At 41.8% G+C, this 16,355-nt stretch overlaps 1 protein-coding gene across 3 annotated transcripts in view; it reads left to right on the top strand.

Annotated features, from left to right (window-relative positions):
- Positions 1-16,355, top strand: part of setd3 (SET domain containing 3, actin histidine methyltransferase) — a 74,604-nt gene that overhangs the window by 19,234 nt on the left and 39,015 nt on the right. For 2 of the 3 annotated variants that reach the window (XM_024401004.2, XM_024401001.2), the window contains exons 2-6: positions 2,603-2,735; positions 2,944-3,036; positions 7,068-7,216; positions 9,620-9,692; positions 14,905-15,161. In XM_024401004.2, the coding sequence (XP_024256772.1) occupies positions 2,633-2,735; positions 2,944-3,036; positions 7,068-7,216; positions 9,620-9,692; positions 14,905-15,161 (675 nt within the window). In that variant the 5' untranslated portion in view covers positions 2,603-2,632. The remainder of the gene's footprint in view (positions 1-2,602; positions 2,736-2,943; positions 3,037-7,067; positions 7,217-9,619; positions 9,693-14,904; positions 15,162-16,355) is intronic. The other variant, XM_024401002.2, reaches the window with a different exon arrangement.

Raw genomic sequence — 16,355 nt, 5'->3', positions numbered from 1 at the left:
ACGAAAAGATAACAATGAGTCTTTCCCACGACAACAACAGGTGTCTGTAGTACAGCCAGCTAGCACTTGCGGAATCCATGCAAAAACATGTTTGGTATTCGTATTTAATTAATAGCGGTTTCGTTTTAATCTCCTAATCTTTCCAAATGTTTGATGCTCAAGCAGCTAATCCGCTAGATGCACATTTTCTTTGCATGCTAGTAAATAAATAGATCTTTTAAAAGGTGGGATGTGTCTGACTATTCATACATTTTTCAACAGCATTCGACAACGTTGTTCTGGCTCTGAGGCCCATAATATGCTAATGTTGTGTCAAATGGATATTACGCCAATTGTATCCAGCCTGGCATAATTTGATACGGAATCTTTTATTAAAATGTAAATAGACAAACGCTGATAAATAGGCTATGGACATGAGTGTATGTTTCCATTTTTAATAATTGTCCATTTCATTTTCATGCTATAGCATAGCAGTCTCTCCCCTTCATTATTTCACTGTCCATTCATTATATTATAGCCTGCTGTCGGAAAGCCTATGGTAGGCCTAAGTTTTTTTTTTATTTTTTTTTATTTTTATTTTTTTTACTTTAAGGAAAGGAGAAATATTTGCTTGTGTCTGACACACGCTGGTGGCTTTCATTGACGGGTCCTTTTGCCGGAGTTTGAGTTTGCTGATTCGCTCTATAGGCCTATATGTTCATTTAGAAAGTTTCCTAAAGTAGCCTGTCTGGACTCTCTCTCCTTAACCTCTTAACTGAATTGCCTATTTAAATATTGTTATTTTTCTTTTTTTAAAGACCGGGTCCGTCAATTACTTATACTCGTAGTAAAATGATTCACCTTCAATTCGCAAACTGTGGATTCTATTCGATTAGGTAGATTGAAATTGTACGTTACACATGACAGCATAGTTGAAATATATATATACACACACGTAGAAATCCGAAGAGGGTGGCCAGCAGAGATAGGTGGGACAGGCTGAGGGTTGGGATGTGGAGTTGCTGTGTGGGAGAAAGAATGATGGTCAAAGATAAAAGTAAACAATTAAACATAATAAAAAGTACGTTTGAATGACAAGAAGGGGCAGTATTTTTACTTTATTTTTAATGCCGGTTTGCCTGAGGCTGATGCCGTGCAGGTGTTCGTACACATGAGTATACACACACTCATTCAAATAAACGCATACAAGAACACACACATACATGTAATAGTGCCAGACATGCACACAAACATATGCAGTTGGCATTGCTGTTTATGATTTTAGTTGTCCTTGATGTCCTTTTTTTTTGTGTTTTTTTTTTTTTGCATTGTTTTCTTTTTTCTCTTTAGTTCATTTTGTTGGTGCATTGGGGGTTCTTGGGGGTGGGGAATGGAATTAATTGTATTTTTTTTGTTCTTGGGGAGACTTTGGGATGGGTCTCGAATGGTTGAGGGACAGCTAATGGGGAACTGTGGGGGGTATCTTGGAGGGTTCGGGTTCATGCTTTCTGGCCAGGTGCGAGATCTGTCAACATGCCATTGAGCAGGGCATTGACCCTGGATGCTTCTGTGTGTCGCTCTGAGTGGGTGTCTGTTGGATGACTGGTGTGATGTAGTTGTTGAGCGGCTTCACTGCAAGTATATTGTATGTTTCGGTTATTCAATAAAACAAAATAAAAGATGATTAGGAGATGTAGACCGTTTTAATAGACAAACCAGTTAGCAGAACAATTGCTTATAATTAAGCAGTAAGGCACGAGGGTGTGTGGTATGTGGCCAATATATCACGGCTAAGGGCAGATTCTTAGGCATGACGTATCTCAGATTACCTGGACACAGCCTTTTATCATGGCCTTATTGCTATTATAAACTGGTTACCAACGTAATTAGAGCAATAAAAATACATGTTTTGTCATATCCGTTAGCACGGCTGTCAGCATTCAGGGCAGGAACCCCACAGTTTATAACCATTTGTAAACACTCCTGCTATTAGGTAAAGCTTATCTACATGACAGTAAAGTTAATAAAAATGAATGTAGGTATATTTTAAATGCCATTAAAATAACTTCAGCCCTATGGGAAAGCACATTTCATATTGGACATGTTTAGGTAGTCTTTCCCTCCTAGTTTCAATTCTTTTTTCCTTCTGTTTAGTGGCGACTAGTGAGTATGACCATGGACTGAAATGTATTTGATTTAGGAATGTGATTTCGTAATCTCCCGTGGGTAGACTCTGCTTGTTGACCGAGAGAGAGATGGGATTTGCGAGATCCGAAAATCCAGTTTATTTTTTACATTTGATTTTTGTCACTGGTTATCTGGACGTGTCAGGATTGGGTGAAGGCGGTGCCTAAACTGCTTTGCCTGTAGTGCGCCCACACGGTCCGGAAGGGGTGGCAGGTGGGGAAGGGGGGACTCTGGCTAAGCTTTTCCTTTTGTGAGGGTGACTACTTTCAGTTTCTAACATGTATGAACACCGAAGTGAATCACGCAGCTGACCAAATTACACAAGATTTGACCTCTGGGTTAACAGAGATGAGTGATTTTTGTAATGTATCTTCTCTCCCAAGAATATGCTTTAGTTGAGTGAATGACTTTGTGCTGTCTGTCTCTCTTAACCCAGTCCCTATCCCGCTCTCTGTCCAGCTGCACCATGGGAAAGAAGAGTCGAGTGAAGACTCAGAAGTCGGGGACAGGCGCCATGGCTGTGGTCTCCCCCAGAGAGATGATAAACCTCATATCGGAGCTCTTACAGAGTACGTAGCCGGGATGGCACCCTGCAACCTATACTATATATAGTGTACTACTTTTGACAAGGGGCCCATAAGACTAAGAAGCATTTTCAATGGAGATTCTGTGTCCATGGAATGTTCTTAGGCTTGATCAGTGTCAGGGCCTGTTTCCCCAATGTGATTGCCTTACGTTACTTATGATGTGAGGTTTCCCCCATGTATGTCCCGTTAGAATGCAGCTGTGCTGCCCCTTCTCCAGGGAAAGAGTGGGAGGAGTACGTCCAGATACGAGGCTTGGTGGAGAAGATCCGGAAGAAACAGAAGGGTATGTTGGAACACACCGGTTTCCTTTAGCCGGCAATCGGCCCAAAATAAATGAAAAGTGTGATTTTCCCCTGAAGCTCCTCAGCTGCTGCTGGAGGTAAACATGGGCTTTTAGAAGCCCAATCCGTTGCGCAACAATTTCAAACGCAATCGAGTGTTAAAAACAGTTTTGGTGTATGATTTTTAAAAAGAGCAAAAAAAAATTCTCAACGTGTAATTTGAAGTGCACCTCCCATTCATGTGTAGGCAACAGGCTGTCAGCGCTTCATTGTTTCAAACTTGATTTAAAAAAAAAAAATCATTATGAGGCAAGTATTTTAAGACTTCATAGGTTTAAAGTTCTACAATTGATTCATTTCCACCGTTCTGCGGGCCAGTTATGATTTTCTTATGTGCATTTTAGTTGAATAGTTTCAATTCAATAACATTTTTGTTTATGAAAATCATTGTCATGTGGTTAAGCATAAAAATCTGAATAAAAATTCTACATAAAATGTTAAGTCAACTAACCAGCCTCTGCCATATGGACACCTTGATACAGCAGGATCCATTAGCGGCTAAAGAAATGAGCGCATGGAACTCATAGCCTATAGGCCAATGCAGCAGTAGGCCTATAACTTCCATTGCTCTTATACGCTGAGGATGGGTGGTTATCAGAATTGTTGGAAAGATTTTTCAAATAGCTTGCTGCGAGGTACTGCAGTTTTTGAATATATTATTATTCTCAATGGATAACAAAGGCTTTCCTAGATTTCTGCACAGCAGACCAGGTACCTCTATACATCCTGAAGCGCTCGATCCCTCAACGTTATCAGGACAGAGAAACAAGATACTTGCTCTTTGCTCACATGGAGTACTCCAAACAAAAGACAATGGAAAAAATTGAAAAGCTTGTTTCTTACAAGTGTAGCAGGCTGTGAAACTCTGCAAATGTTTCCACTCCGAGAATGAGAATGGTAAATGACTGTAATGCATGATTTAACAGATATTAAAATAACCAAATGACCGGGATTAATGGTACATTTACTGCTGGTGACACGTGATGGAGAGTTGATGATAAAGAAATAATAATGGGCAAACAATTCACAGGAAACAATGGATGCTCAAGAATTTGTGGGAGACTCCCCTATATCTTCACCCCCCCCCCCTTCTTGTCTCAACATTTTAAATTATACTCAAACATTATCTTCACACATGTTAAATGCTTTTTCACTGACATCCGTAATTCAATAGTCAGCTAGGCCCATGGTGCAGCCCCCATTACCAACGCGCTGCCCAAATTGCGGGCTTCCCAAATAGGCATGGGCCTACAAACTTGTGATTTGAAACAATCCGCAGCAACTTCCTCGATTTCTCTTTGGCTCTTTTGCTAAGTCATGCTTTCTGGTGAAGTATTTTTTGATGTGTATTTCTTTATAGACAGGAGTGATTATACCATTTTTACATTTCTTTCCATTTCTTTCCCTATTGGACCCACCGCTATGCCCTTTCTCTCCTGTTCTATTGGTATTCATATCAACTTTTATTTAGTTGTCCAAAAGCCAAAGGCAGAATCCTAGTCATAATAGCAACCTATCCTAGTTTTGACGTCTTTAGATTCCCCCTCTTTCATCGCTTTCACAAAAGGAACCGCTATCAGGTGCGCTGTTTAGAATGGCGCTTTCCCAGGTGCGCTGTTTAGAATGGCGCTTTCCCAGGTGCGCTGTTTAGAATGGCGCTTTCCCAGGTGCGCTGTTTAGAATGGCGCTGGTGCGCTGTTTAGAATGGCGCTTTCCCCCAGGTGCGCTGTTTAGAATGGCGCTTTCCCAGGTGCGCTGTTTGCGCTGTTTAGAATGGCGCTTTCCCAGGTGCGCTGTTTAGAATGGCGCTTTCCCAGGTGCGCTGTTTAGAATGGCGCGCTTTCCCAGGTGCGCTGTTTAGAATGGCGCGCTTTCCCAGGTGCGCTGTTTAGAATGGCGCGCTTTCCCAGGTGCGCTGTTTAGAATGGCGCGCTTTCCCAGGTGCGATGTTTAGAATGGCGCGTTTTCCTGCAAATTCCATTTTAACAAATGTTAGAAAATTACGTTTTATTGGCTGCTTTCATCAGAGTTGCATGTTCTGTTAACTTCTTACGGATCAGTGGGACGCTAGCGCCTAAATTAAATTACTATAAATATTAAACTCTAATGAAATCACAATGCAATTCATCAAAATAAAGCTTAACCTCTCTAGGGTACGTGGGACGGTAACGTCCCACCTCGTCAACAGCCAGTGAAACTGCAGGGTGCCAAATTAAAAACAGAAATCCCATAGTTAAAATTCCTCAAACATACATGCATTTTACACCATGTTAAAGCTACACTTGTTGTACATCCAACCACAGTGTCCGATTTCAAAAAGGCTTTACGACAAAAGTAAACCAAACTATTATGTTAGGTCAGAGCCGAGTCACAGAAAAACACAGCCAATTTTCCAGCTAAAGAGAGGAGTCACAAAAAGCAGAAATATAGATGATCATCAAAGGTTAGTGATTAATTTTATCAGATGACACTCATAGGACTTCATGTTACACAATACATGTGTTTTGTTCAATAAAGCTCATATTTATATCCAAAAATATGAGTTTACATTGGCACGTTATGTTCAGTAGTTCCAAAACATCCAGTGATTTTTGCAGAGAGCCACATCAATTTACAGAAATACTCATAATTAACATTGCTAAAAGATACAACTGTTATGCATGGAATTTTAGATCCTCTTCTCCTTAATGCAACAGCTGTGTCAGATTTCAAACCAACTTTACGGAAAAAGCAAACCATGCAATAATCTGAGTACGGCACTCAGATGACAAATCAAACCAAACAGATATCCGCCATGTTGGAGTCAACAGAAGACAGAAATGGCATTATAAATATTCACTTACCTTTGATGATCTTCATCAGAATGCACTCCCAGGAATCCCAGTTCCACAATAAATGTTTGTTTTGTTCGATAATGTCCATCAGTTATGTCCAAATACCTCATTTTTGTTCGCGTTCAGTACACAATCCAAACTCACGACGTGCGATCACTAGGAGCAGACGATAAGTCAAAAAGTTCCTTTACAGTCCTTAGAAACATGTCAAACGATGTATAGAATCAATCTTTATGATGTTTTTAACAATAATCTTCAATAATGTTCCAACCGGAGAATTCCTTTGTCTGTAGAAATGCAATGGAACAGCTCTCACGTGAACGCGCGAGACTGAGCTCGTGGCTCTCTGGCAGACCTCTGACTCATTCCCCTCTCATTCACCCCCACTTCACAGTAGAAGCATCAAACAAGTTTCTAAAGACTGTTGACATCTAGTGGAAGCCTTAGGAAATGCAATATGACCCCATAGCCTGAAACTCTTTCTAAAGACTTGACATCTAGTGGAAGCCATAGGAACTGCAATCGGGCACGATTTCGCCCTATTATAAATGTGCCAGCCATTGAAATCTTTTTTTTTGGGGGGCGGGGTGGTTTGTCCTCGGGGTTTCGCCTGCCATTTCAGTTCTGTTATACTCAGACATTATTTTTAACGGTTTTAGAAACTTTAGAGTTTTCTATCCAAATCTACCAATTATATGCATATCCTACCTTCTGGGTCTGAGTAGCAGGCAGTTTACTTTGGGCATGCTTTTCATCCGGACGTCAAAATACCGCCCCCTTTTCCAAAGAAGTTAAGATGCATTACCATAATGTAAATGTTCTGTTAAGATGCATAAACATAATGTAAATTGGATTTCTGTCATTCTAAGCTCTGTGGGTGGATGCCGTAATGGGTTATGCACCAAATGCACATGAGTCTGGTAAATTTCTCAAATGACCGGTAAATTAAAATCTTACCCCTCACGTTGTCCGGCGCCACATTTTCCTAATGGAAAATGGTAATAAAACTACGATTACTACACACACTCACACACACACAGCTGGATTTGGCCATGGCCATGGCCTATATAGATTAAATAGGAAGAACTCTGAGTTTGATCATAACTGTGTGTGCGTGTGTTTCTCCGTCTCTTTCCCAGGTATCTCAGTGATATTCGAGGGCAGCAGAGAGGAGTTCTTCCCGACACTGATGGCGTGGGCTCAGGAGAGTGGAGCGTCCTGCGAGGGTTTTGAGATCGCCAACTTTGCTGGCGAGGGCTTCGGCCTCAGGGCCACCAAGGACATCAAGGTGGGTTGCTACAACCGGATCGGCCGGTGTCCATGGCAAGTTGTCAGGGTGACATCACTTGGGTCGTGATCATTAGTGCACATCGTAGCAAAACGTTTTGCAATGGAAACCAGAGTTTCTTATTGTACAAGTTGAACTGATTAACAAAATTACTCCAAGGTATTTTTAAGGATGAGAAAGGCCTTGACCTGAGGCTTCCTCCATAGATCAGCTCCTTGATTATATTTCAACAGAGGAAACAAGGCTTAATTCTCTCTTATTGGTGTTCTTCTCATAATGACCCACCAATTAGCCCTCATTATCGATGTTCTAAAATGGCTGCTGTTTAGGTCTGATCGATCAAACAGGCCGAGTTGTTTGTACGACTCCCAGGGCTCTGTTCCTGTCATGATAGCGGAATTATGACTTTGATACCGATACCAGGTTTAATATCAAGCTACTCGATACCAAAATGATACCATAACAAAGGAAGACTTATTAGCCAAAGTCACAGAAAGGCTCTTGATCCAGACAAACTCAACTACTGATCTGTTAAATCTTTGGACATCTTTTGAGTTCAATATCATATCACATTTGAACATTTTGATGTCCATTTTTTTTTTTTGAGACAGCCATTTATGCATTAAATAATCAATTATGCAATCACTTTGTTTTAACCAGTAACCTAGTGGTTAGAGCGTTGCTGCAGTAACCAAAAGCTGGCTAGATCTAATCCCAGAGTTGATAAGGTAAAAATCTGTCTTTCTGCCCCTGAACAAGGCAGTTAACCCACTGTTCGCCGACGATGTAGATGAAGGCAGTTCTCCGCACCTCTCTGATTCAGAGGGGTTTGGTTAAATGCGGAAGACACATTTCAGTTGAATGCATTCAGTTGTACAATTGACTTGGTAGCCCCCTTTCCCTTAACCAACCTAGCTACAAAACAACAAAGGTTTATCATTTATTTGTATATCTCTATTGATTAACTGGGTAAATCACAATACAGGCAAATGCATATTATTCAATAGGAGTATGTGCAATGCATGCATTAGAGTTATTGGCCAGCAGCATACAACTACTGTCTTTCCTCTGAAGCTAAGCAGGGTTGGTCCTGTTTGGTCCCTGGATGGGAGAACAGATGCTGCTGGAAGTGGTGTTTTAGCGCCAGTAGGAGGCACTCTTTCCTCTGGTCCCCAAAAAATGATATCCCAATGCCTCAGGGTAGTGATTGGGGACACTGCCCTGTGTAAGATGCTGTCTTTCGGATGGGACGTTAAACGCCTGGCTCTCAGTGCTCAAGATCCCATGGCACTTATCGTAAGAGTCGGGATGTTAACCCCGGTGTCCTGGCTAAATTCCTAATTTGGCCTTCATACTGTTGTGGCCACCTAATCATCCCCAGCTTCCAATTGGCTCATTAATTTCCCCCGTCCTCTCCCCTGTAACTATTCCCCAGGTCGTTGCTGAATGTGTTCTCAGTCAACGTACCTGGTGAAATAAGGGTAAAAAATATATAGAATATGCTAATTTCACGGGGCTACAGATGACAATCCTTTCCATTTTGAGGACTTTATTATTTTATTAGCAACTGCTAGGAGAACCATTTATTTTATTGTTCTCATCCACAACATTTGCATAGAAGAAGTATTGACTTCATGAGGCAGAATGTGGGAACCAGACAGGCGGCAAGGGAGATGAAGCAAGTTAATGACTTTTTGGTGACTAAGTGAATTTATAATGTTTTTGGTGACAATCAGCTTTCGAAATCCACATATTTTGCGTTATGGTACTAGGGGAGTGAATTGACATTGCTTCAGCTGTAAGCTAGCAAGGAAGTTAAAGCTGGAAGATACCAGTATCGTGTTGCATTGTATAAGTGTTCTAGCTTGTATCGACATTGTTTTGCGAACAGTAATGAACAGTTTCCACGTTCTATATGCCGTGTTGCATTATTTAAGTGTTAATTTCTGTGCAGCGTGAGTGGGGAGGTTACGGCCCAGACGGCTTTAGCAAGGAATGAGTGGAGCAGGCACTTTGCTCTTCGTGCTATAGAAACAGCTGTGCTGATAGACAGACTTGATCCTCTCAATCACGTGAGATACATTTGAAAGAAATGCTGAACGTAGCATAAATTCTAGCACCTAACTTTCTTTTTGGGGGATATCGAAAAAGTACTGAGGTTTCAGCATGCCGTGCAACACTACAGAGCTCTGCCCTTTCCTCTCTGTGAGTTGGTGGGAGTTTATTCAATGATGTAACACTCTTGAATGATTTTTCACTAAGTGTACAATGAATAATTTTATTCAAATAAGCCTGGGGTGAACTAAAATCACGTACCAAAAAAATCACGCCAAACTTTAGATTCAGCCATGTAATTCAAGCATGGAAATCCACTGTCCATTCTGATAGCATTTGTTTCCTCAGGCAGAGGAGCTGTTTCTGTGGATCCCCAGGAAGATGCTGATGACTGTGGAATCGGCCAAGAACTCTGTCCTGGGTGAGTGACAACGTAAGCCCCATAGAGGGCTGAGTGGTATACCGGATATTACTATATAGCGGTATTGATACACAGACCGGTATTGTTTTTTTACTTTCACTTCTATAACAGTATTTCAGTGTTTGGTATGTTTAAAGTAATACGCAACTTAGGCTATATATATATATTTTTTTCTAGTTTACTACTTGAGTCGCCGTTCTCCCTCTCCTCCTGCTACATGCTGTTTCCCACACCAAGCCATGCCCCCTGTCACTCAAGGAGCAGGTGCTGGTGCTCGACCACAGAGTCACAAGCAATGTTCCCTCTAAGCTGCGCGCGGGCATGCAGTAGCCTTCGAGACTGCCGTGCAGCTTCCCCAGGACTGCACAGTAGAAATATCAGCTGACAGAGAGAAGCACGAGATTAAACTTCAGTCAACTTTCTAGAGCAGTGGAAGATCTCCAAGGCATTCCTAGTCGATCGCCAAACATTTCTGAAAAATCCCAACGATAAAAGCCTTGTTCCTATTTTTTTAAATTTTTTTATTCATCTTGGGCTGTTGGCGGTAGGCACACCCGATTCAGCTGCGCTGGGTAGGCGGACTGTTGCCATTTTGAACCATTTCATGTGTCTACAAACTATGCCTTCCCGGTGGACCCGGAGAGCAAATCAAGTGCACTATAGGCCTGCCGTTGGCCAATCGGATGCCTCAGTAGACCATGTCTGCAGTAACGTAGCAACCATAAAAGAAAGCTACAGCCAAGTTGATACTGTGAGATTTCAAAACATTTAACACCACGACTAGAGAGAGACTGTCAATGAATACAGCAAAGAGATGCTGTTTTTATGACTGAGTTCATGTTTATGTTCTTACTCATCACTGTCAACACCTCGTATTCAACACTTTTATAAGCCAAAAAATGCGCGTTCTTCCTATTTCCACTCAGTGCTACTACAAGCAGTGCAGCCGTAATGAATGAGTAGGAAAGTCTATCTATAGACCTGCGTTGTTATTATTAGGCTTGGGACTTTTATTCAATTCAAGGAATATTTCACTTTCTCTGTTCATAGTAACAACATTAATTTGTGCATGAGGCAGAAATAATGCGGTGTGACTCGAGTTTTGCCATCAGCTGGAAGACTGTGTCCCTATTTGGTGAGTGTCAGTGGAGGAAAGGGAGAGCGGAGGGAATTTGAGAGGCTCAGTCTGCTGCTCTCTCCCTTGTCTCATTTTGTCTCAAAGTGATCTTGAATCAAAAAAGGTTGGTGACCACTGTTCTAGAGTTTTCCCTGTTAGCACTATCAACGTTTCCCTTTACTGTGGCAATTGTGATAAAATCAACACAATATTAGCCACTTTCAATACAACATACCGAAACAAATCAAACTATGCAGGCGATTTTGTTGTAGGCAGAACGGATCGGAGTAGGATTCTATTGCATTGACATGTACTACTCAGCCTGTACTCTACACAGACCAGTGCGGCATAACCAATCAGAGCTGCAGTTGGCCAATATGCAAATGGACTATTGCCATATATGGACCTGTGCCATTTACTTTGAACTGGACTGTCTTTACAGCATGAGCGGTTGTGAGTAGATACGCTTGTTTTGAATCTAAGAGAGAGCTGCATGTAGCCACGTGTACATTTTGTTCATATCCTTTGCTAGTTAGTGAGTTGTTATCCCAGTTATAGATTATTTGTAGTCGGCAATAGGGGAGAGATTGCTTCCTTTAAGAGCGCAAAGCTTGTACATTTCTAGACATCTTTGAAAAGCGAGTCGGATAAAGAGCTTTTTTTGTCATAAATGGGCAGTGTTGTGTTTTGAGACCGGCTTGTAGCCAATAGGCAGAGGGTAACATAATTTGTCTGATTCTCTGTAGTAATGGTATTGAAATAATAATGCATTTTTATTTTGTGTCATGACGTTCGCTTGTGGGTAAGGTTTATGACCCCCCTATAAATACCTTTCTCCCTTCCCTCTCTCTCTGACTCTACTGAAGGACTCTTGAATAGCCTTTGTTGAACATAGAGAAGAATCTGGGAACATCAAACAAGTGGGGGAAAGGAACCATATTTCGGTAATAGAACCAGTTGAAAATATGCGTTGGTACTTAATGAATATGATGTCAGTTCGGTTGTCATCTGAGATATTATGACTGATGACAGGGCGACATAAACTGTATCTGGGAAAGTCTACAGATTCTAGTTCAGATTCCCATGGAATTGTTGTGCAATTTAAATGTGTAAATATGAAACTATTTGTGAAAAGATTAAATGTAATTTTAGCTTCCAAATGAGAGATTTGGATTTTCATGAAGTTAGAGCTCTGCTCAGTCAGTGGCCCGCCCCTGTGAAGAGACATGGGTTATAAACTATGAAACACACCCTTCTCTCCCTCCACTATATAAAGCCTTGACGAAAATGTAACTATCTGTTCTGAGGACGATAGGACGACAGTCCATACGTTGAAAAGGACTAATATATCAACTACAGAACTAAGCAAACCTCAGCGTGAGCTTTGGTTGTGAATGGTATAAACTTTGAACTCTTATTCACTAAAGAAGTGAGACATCCTAGCCGTTGAGTTAGCAACAGCAGCTGTAAACGTGGGCTAGGAAAGGACGGATGACCTAACCCGTCTACCATACAACGACGATACTACAACGTATCAAATTTACCACCAGTCACATTCTTCCGAGGACAGGAAGATCTCTGTTGGCCAACACGGCCAGCATCTACGACCAACCTACCAAAGCGCAGCTCAGAGTAAATATTTATTGCATTTTCCTTTTCCAAATGGGCGGTAGTTTAGAATGCATAAGATGCTGTATTTACGATAGCACAGCTTCTCCCTTTGTTCCTCAGTCTTCCCGCTCTTTCACTCAAACCCAACCCCCTTTCCTTTGTGTAACCAGCCATGTCGGCTCCGTCCACCAGGGACGTTTTCTGTATGACATAATTTGCGTTCTGTGTATATGTAATTCTGTGTGATAGGTATTTAGTAAATAAATAATTAAACCCAATTTTGTATTGCTGATTCAACTTGTTAGCCAGGGTTCGTGAAGATAACCAAGAATTTACAACTTTCAGATGAGACTGAAATAAGGTGACGATTAATATTGACTGCTATTGATGTAAAATATTACTAGGTCTTTAAGAGTTTATTCGGAAGATAACAGCTCTATTAACGTCTTGATACTACCCATCCCGGATCCGGGAGCGTAATCATCGCCTGAAACTAATTAGCATAACGCAGCGGACATAAATATCCCTAGAAAATTTTCCTATTCATGAAAATCACAAATTAAATATATTGAGACACAGCTTAGCCTTTTGTTAATCACACTGTCATCTCAGATGTTCAAAATATGCTTTACAGCCAACGCTAGACAAGCATTTGTGTAAGTTTATCATAGCCTAGCATAGCATTATGCCCTGCTAGCAGCAGGCAACATTTTCACAAAAAATAAGAAAAGCAATCAAATTAAATAATTTACCTTTTGAAGAACTTCGGATGTTTTCACTCACGAGACTCCCAGTTAGATAGCAAATGTTCCTTTTTTCCAAAAATATTATTTTTGTAGGCGAAATAGCTCCGTTTGTTCTTCACGTTTGGCTGAGAAATCGACCGGAAAATGCGGTCACTACAACGCCAAACTTTTTTCCGAATTAGCTCCATAATATCGACAGAAACATGGCAAACGTTGTTTAGAATCAATCCTCAAGGTGTTTTCAAATATCTATTCGATAATATATCCACCGGGACAATTAGTTTTTCAGTAGGACCGATTGGAGTAATGGCTACCTCTGTATTTTACGCGAGAATCTCTCTGGGAGCATCAGGTGACCACTTGCGCAATGTAGCCGCCTACGGGTATTCTTCAACATAAATGCGTAAAACTACGTCACAATGCTTTAGACACCTTCGGGAATACGGAGAAAGAATCATCTGGTTGATAGCCCATTCACTGCTCAATAGGGACACATTGGAACGCAGCGCTTTCAAAACATGAGGCACTTCCGGATTGGATTTTTCTCAGGCTTTTGCCTGCAACATCAGTTCTGTTATACTCACAGACAATATTTTTTACAGTTTTGGAAACGCCTCCCTCTGCAACTGGATCCTGGACTTCCTGACAGGCCACCCCCAGGTGGTAAGGGTTGCTAATAACACATCTGCCATGCTGATCCTCAACACTGGGGCTCCTCAGGGGTGCGTGCTTAGTCCCCTCCTGTGCTCCCTGTTCACTCATGACTGCATGGCCAGACACGACTCCCAAACACCATTAAGTTTGCCTGACGACAACAGTGGTAGGCCTGATCACCGACAACGATGAGAGCCTATAGTGAGGAGGTCAGGGACCTGGCCCGTGTGGTGCCAGGATAACAACCTTTCCCTCAACGTGATCAAGACAAAGGCTGAAAAGATTTGGCATGGGTCCTCAGATCCTCAAAGTTCTACAGCTGCACCGTCGGGAGCATCCTGACCGGTTGCATTACTGCCTGGTATGGCAACTGCTCGGCCTCCGACCGCAAGGCACTAGAGAGGGTGGTGCGTATTGCCCAGTACCTCACTGGGGCCAAGCTTCCTGCCATCCATGTCCTCTATAGGTGGTGTCAGAGGAAGGCCCTAAAAATGGTCTAAGACTCCAGCCACCCTAGTCATAGACTGTTTTCTCTGCTACCGCACTTCAAGCGGTGCCGGAGCGCCAAGTCTAGGTCCAAAATGCTTCTTAACAGCTTATACCTTCCAAGCCATAAGACTCCTGAACAGCTAATCAAATGGCTACTATTTGCATTGTCTCCCCTCTGTTAAGCTGCTGCTACTCTGTTTATTTTCTATGCGTGGTCACTTTAACTCTACCTACATGTACATATTACCTCGCATAACCTGTGCCCCAGCACATTGTACCGGTACCCCCTGTATATAGCCTTGCTACTGTTATTTTACTGCCGCTCCTTTAATGATTTGTTATTTACATTTTTTTACTCATCAATTATTTATTTTTTTACTTTTCTTAACTGCATTGTTGGTTAAGGGCTTGTAAGTAAGCATTTCACTGTAAGGTCTACTACACCTTTTGTATTCGGCGCATGTGACAAATAACGTTTTAATTTGACAACAAGGCTTTGAGCTCTGACATTTGAAACCCCTTGTGCTTTGTCCTCCCCTAGGGTCCACACATACACACACTGTTCTGTATGTAAATTATCTTCTCTCCCTCCCAGGTCCCCTGTACAGCCAGGACCGTATTCTCCAGGCCATGGGTAATGTGACTCTGGCCCTCCACCTGCTGTGTGAGCGGGCTGACCCCTCCTCCCCCTGGCTGCCCTACATCAAGACCCTCCCCGGGGACTACGACACCCCTCTCTACTACGAGGAGGAGGAAGTACGCCACCTGCTGTCCACTCAGGCCATCCAGGACGTCCTCAGCCAGTACAAGAACACCGCTCGGCAGTACGCATACTTCTACAAGGTCATCCAGGTGAATGACAGATGGGTATTCACGCTCGCTTGCTCACTTGTTCTCTCTCACACTCACTCACTTGCTCCTTCTCATACTCAGTCGCTTGCTTTTCACACACCAGGGCTTCCGTTAGCCGGTAAGCTTTTGGTCCGATCCCAAAAAATTAGCCTGGGAGATGCAGGAAAATCCCATTGCAAAATAATGCTTTTAGCCTTGATTGAACTACCAATTGATGGAAATATGACAGCGTGAGAGTTGCTGCTACAACTTTTCAAACGGCTCATTTGTTGCTGCTGGAGTGAAACGTGCTTTTACTAAGCTCAACCATTGCTTAACAGTTGTAAATGCAATTGTGTGTTAAAAACAGTTTTGATGGCCACGATTTTAAAAAGAGCAAAATATTTTTTCTTTCTCAGGTGGTAATTGAAGCGTGCTTCCCTTTTACCATTCAAATGCATTAGGCAACGGAAGGCAGGCTTCAGCGCGTTACACATATTGATGGGCATGAGTAATCAAGTACTCGGACTGTTAGAACTCGATTTAACCAGAGGTTTTTTTACATTAAAAAGAAAGAGAAAAAAAAAACGATTTGGTCAAAATGTTGTCTTGAAGACGACGTTAATTTGCTCTGGCTCTAGTGTTCCATTTGTACATTTGCATTTGCGGAACACAACAAAAAATAAGCCAAGCATCACACAGTTTACGCATCACACAGTTCTGCCTCCTAAATCCCTTTCCCCTTCATCCCTCACTCACTCAATTGCTTTCCGACTGCTTGCTCTACACATGCGTGCTGTGTGTGCCTATAGAAATAATTGTTGATATAAACTTATTGAACTGATGGGATACGCAAGTGAAATGATAGTTTTATCACAAATTCGAAATGGACTAGGGGAATATGTGGTCCAACAATGAGCTGCGGTTTTGGAATATTTGCTTAATTTTCTGTTTAGGCTACTTTGTGGTTGTCACTAGTTATGGTACCCACAAAGTCAAAATTGGCTCTTTTAAAAATTAATAAACAAATGTGCTTTTTGGTTGTAATTTAAGGTTAGGCATAAGTTTAACAGTGTGGTTAAGGGTTAGGTTTAAAATCAGATTTTTAGATGCAAAATTGTAGAAACAAGCAGGGTTTATTACTTTGTGGCTGTGGCAACTTACCTCAGTGACGACCCTACTTTTGTTAAATTGCTAGTGACATTTAGAATTGGT

This window comes from Oncorhynchus tshawytscha, linkage group LG11, assembly GCF_018296145.1.
Source record: "Oncorhynchus tshawytscha isolate Ot180627B linkage group LG11, Otsh_v2.0, whole genome shotgun sequence".
Taxonomy (NCBI): domain Eukaryota; kingdom Metazoa; phylum Chordata; class Actinopteri; order Salmoniformes; family Salmonidae; genus Oncorhynchus; species Oncorhynchus tshawytscha.
This window is presented reverse-complemented; position numbering and strand designations above follow the sequence as displayed.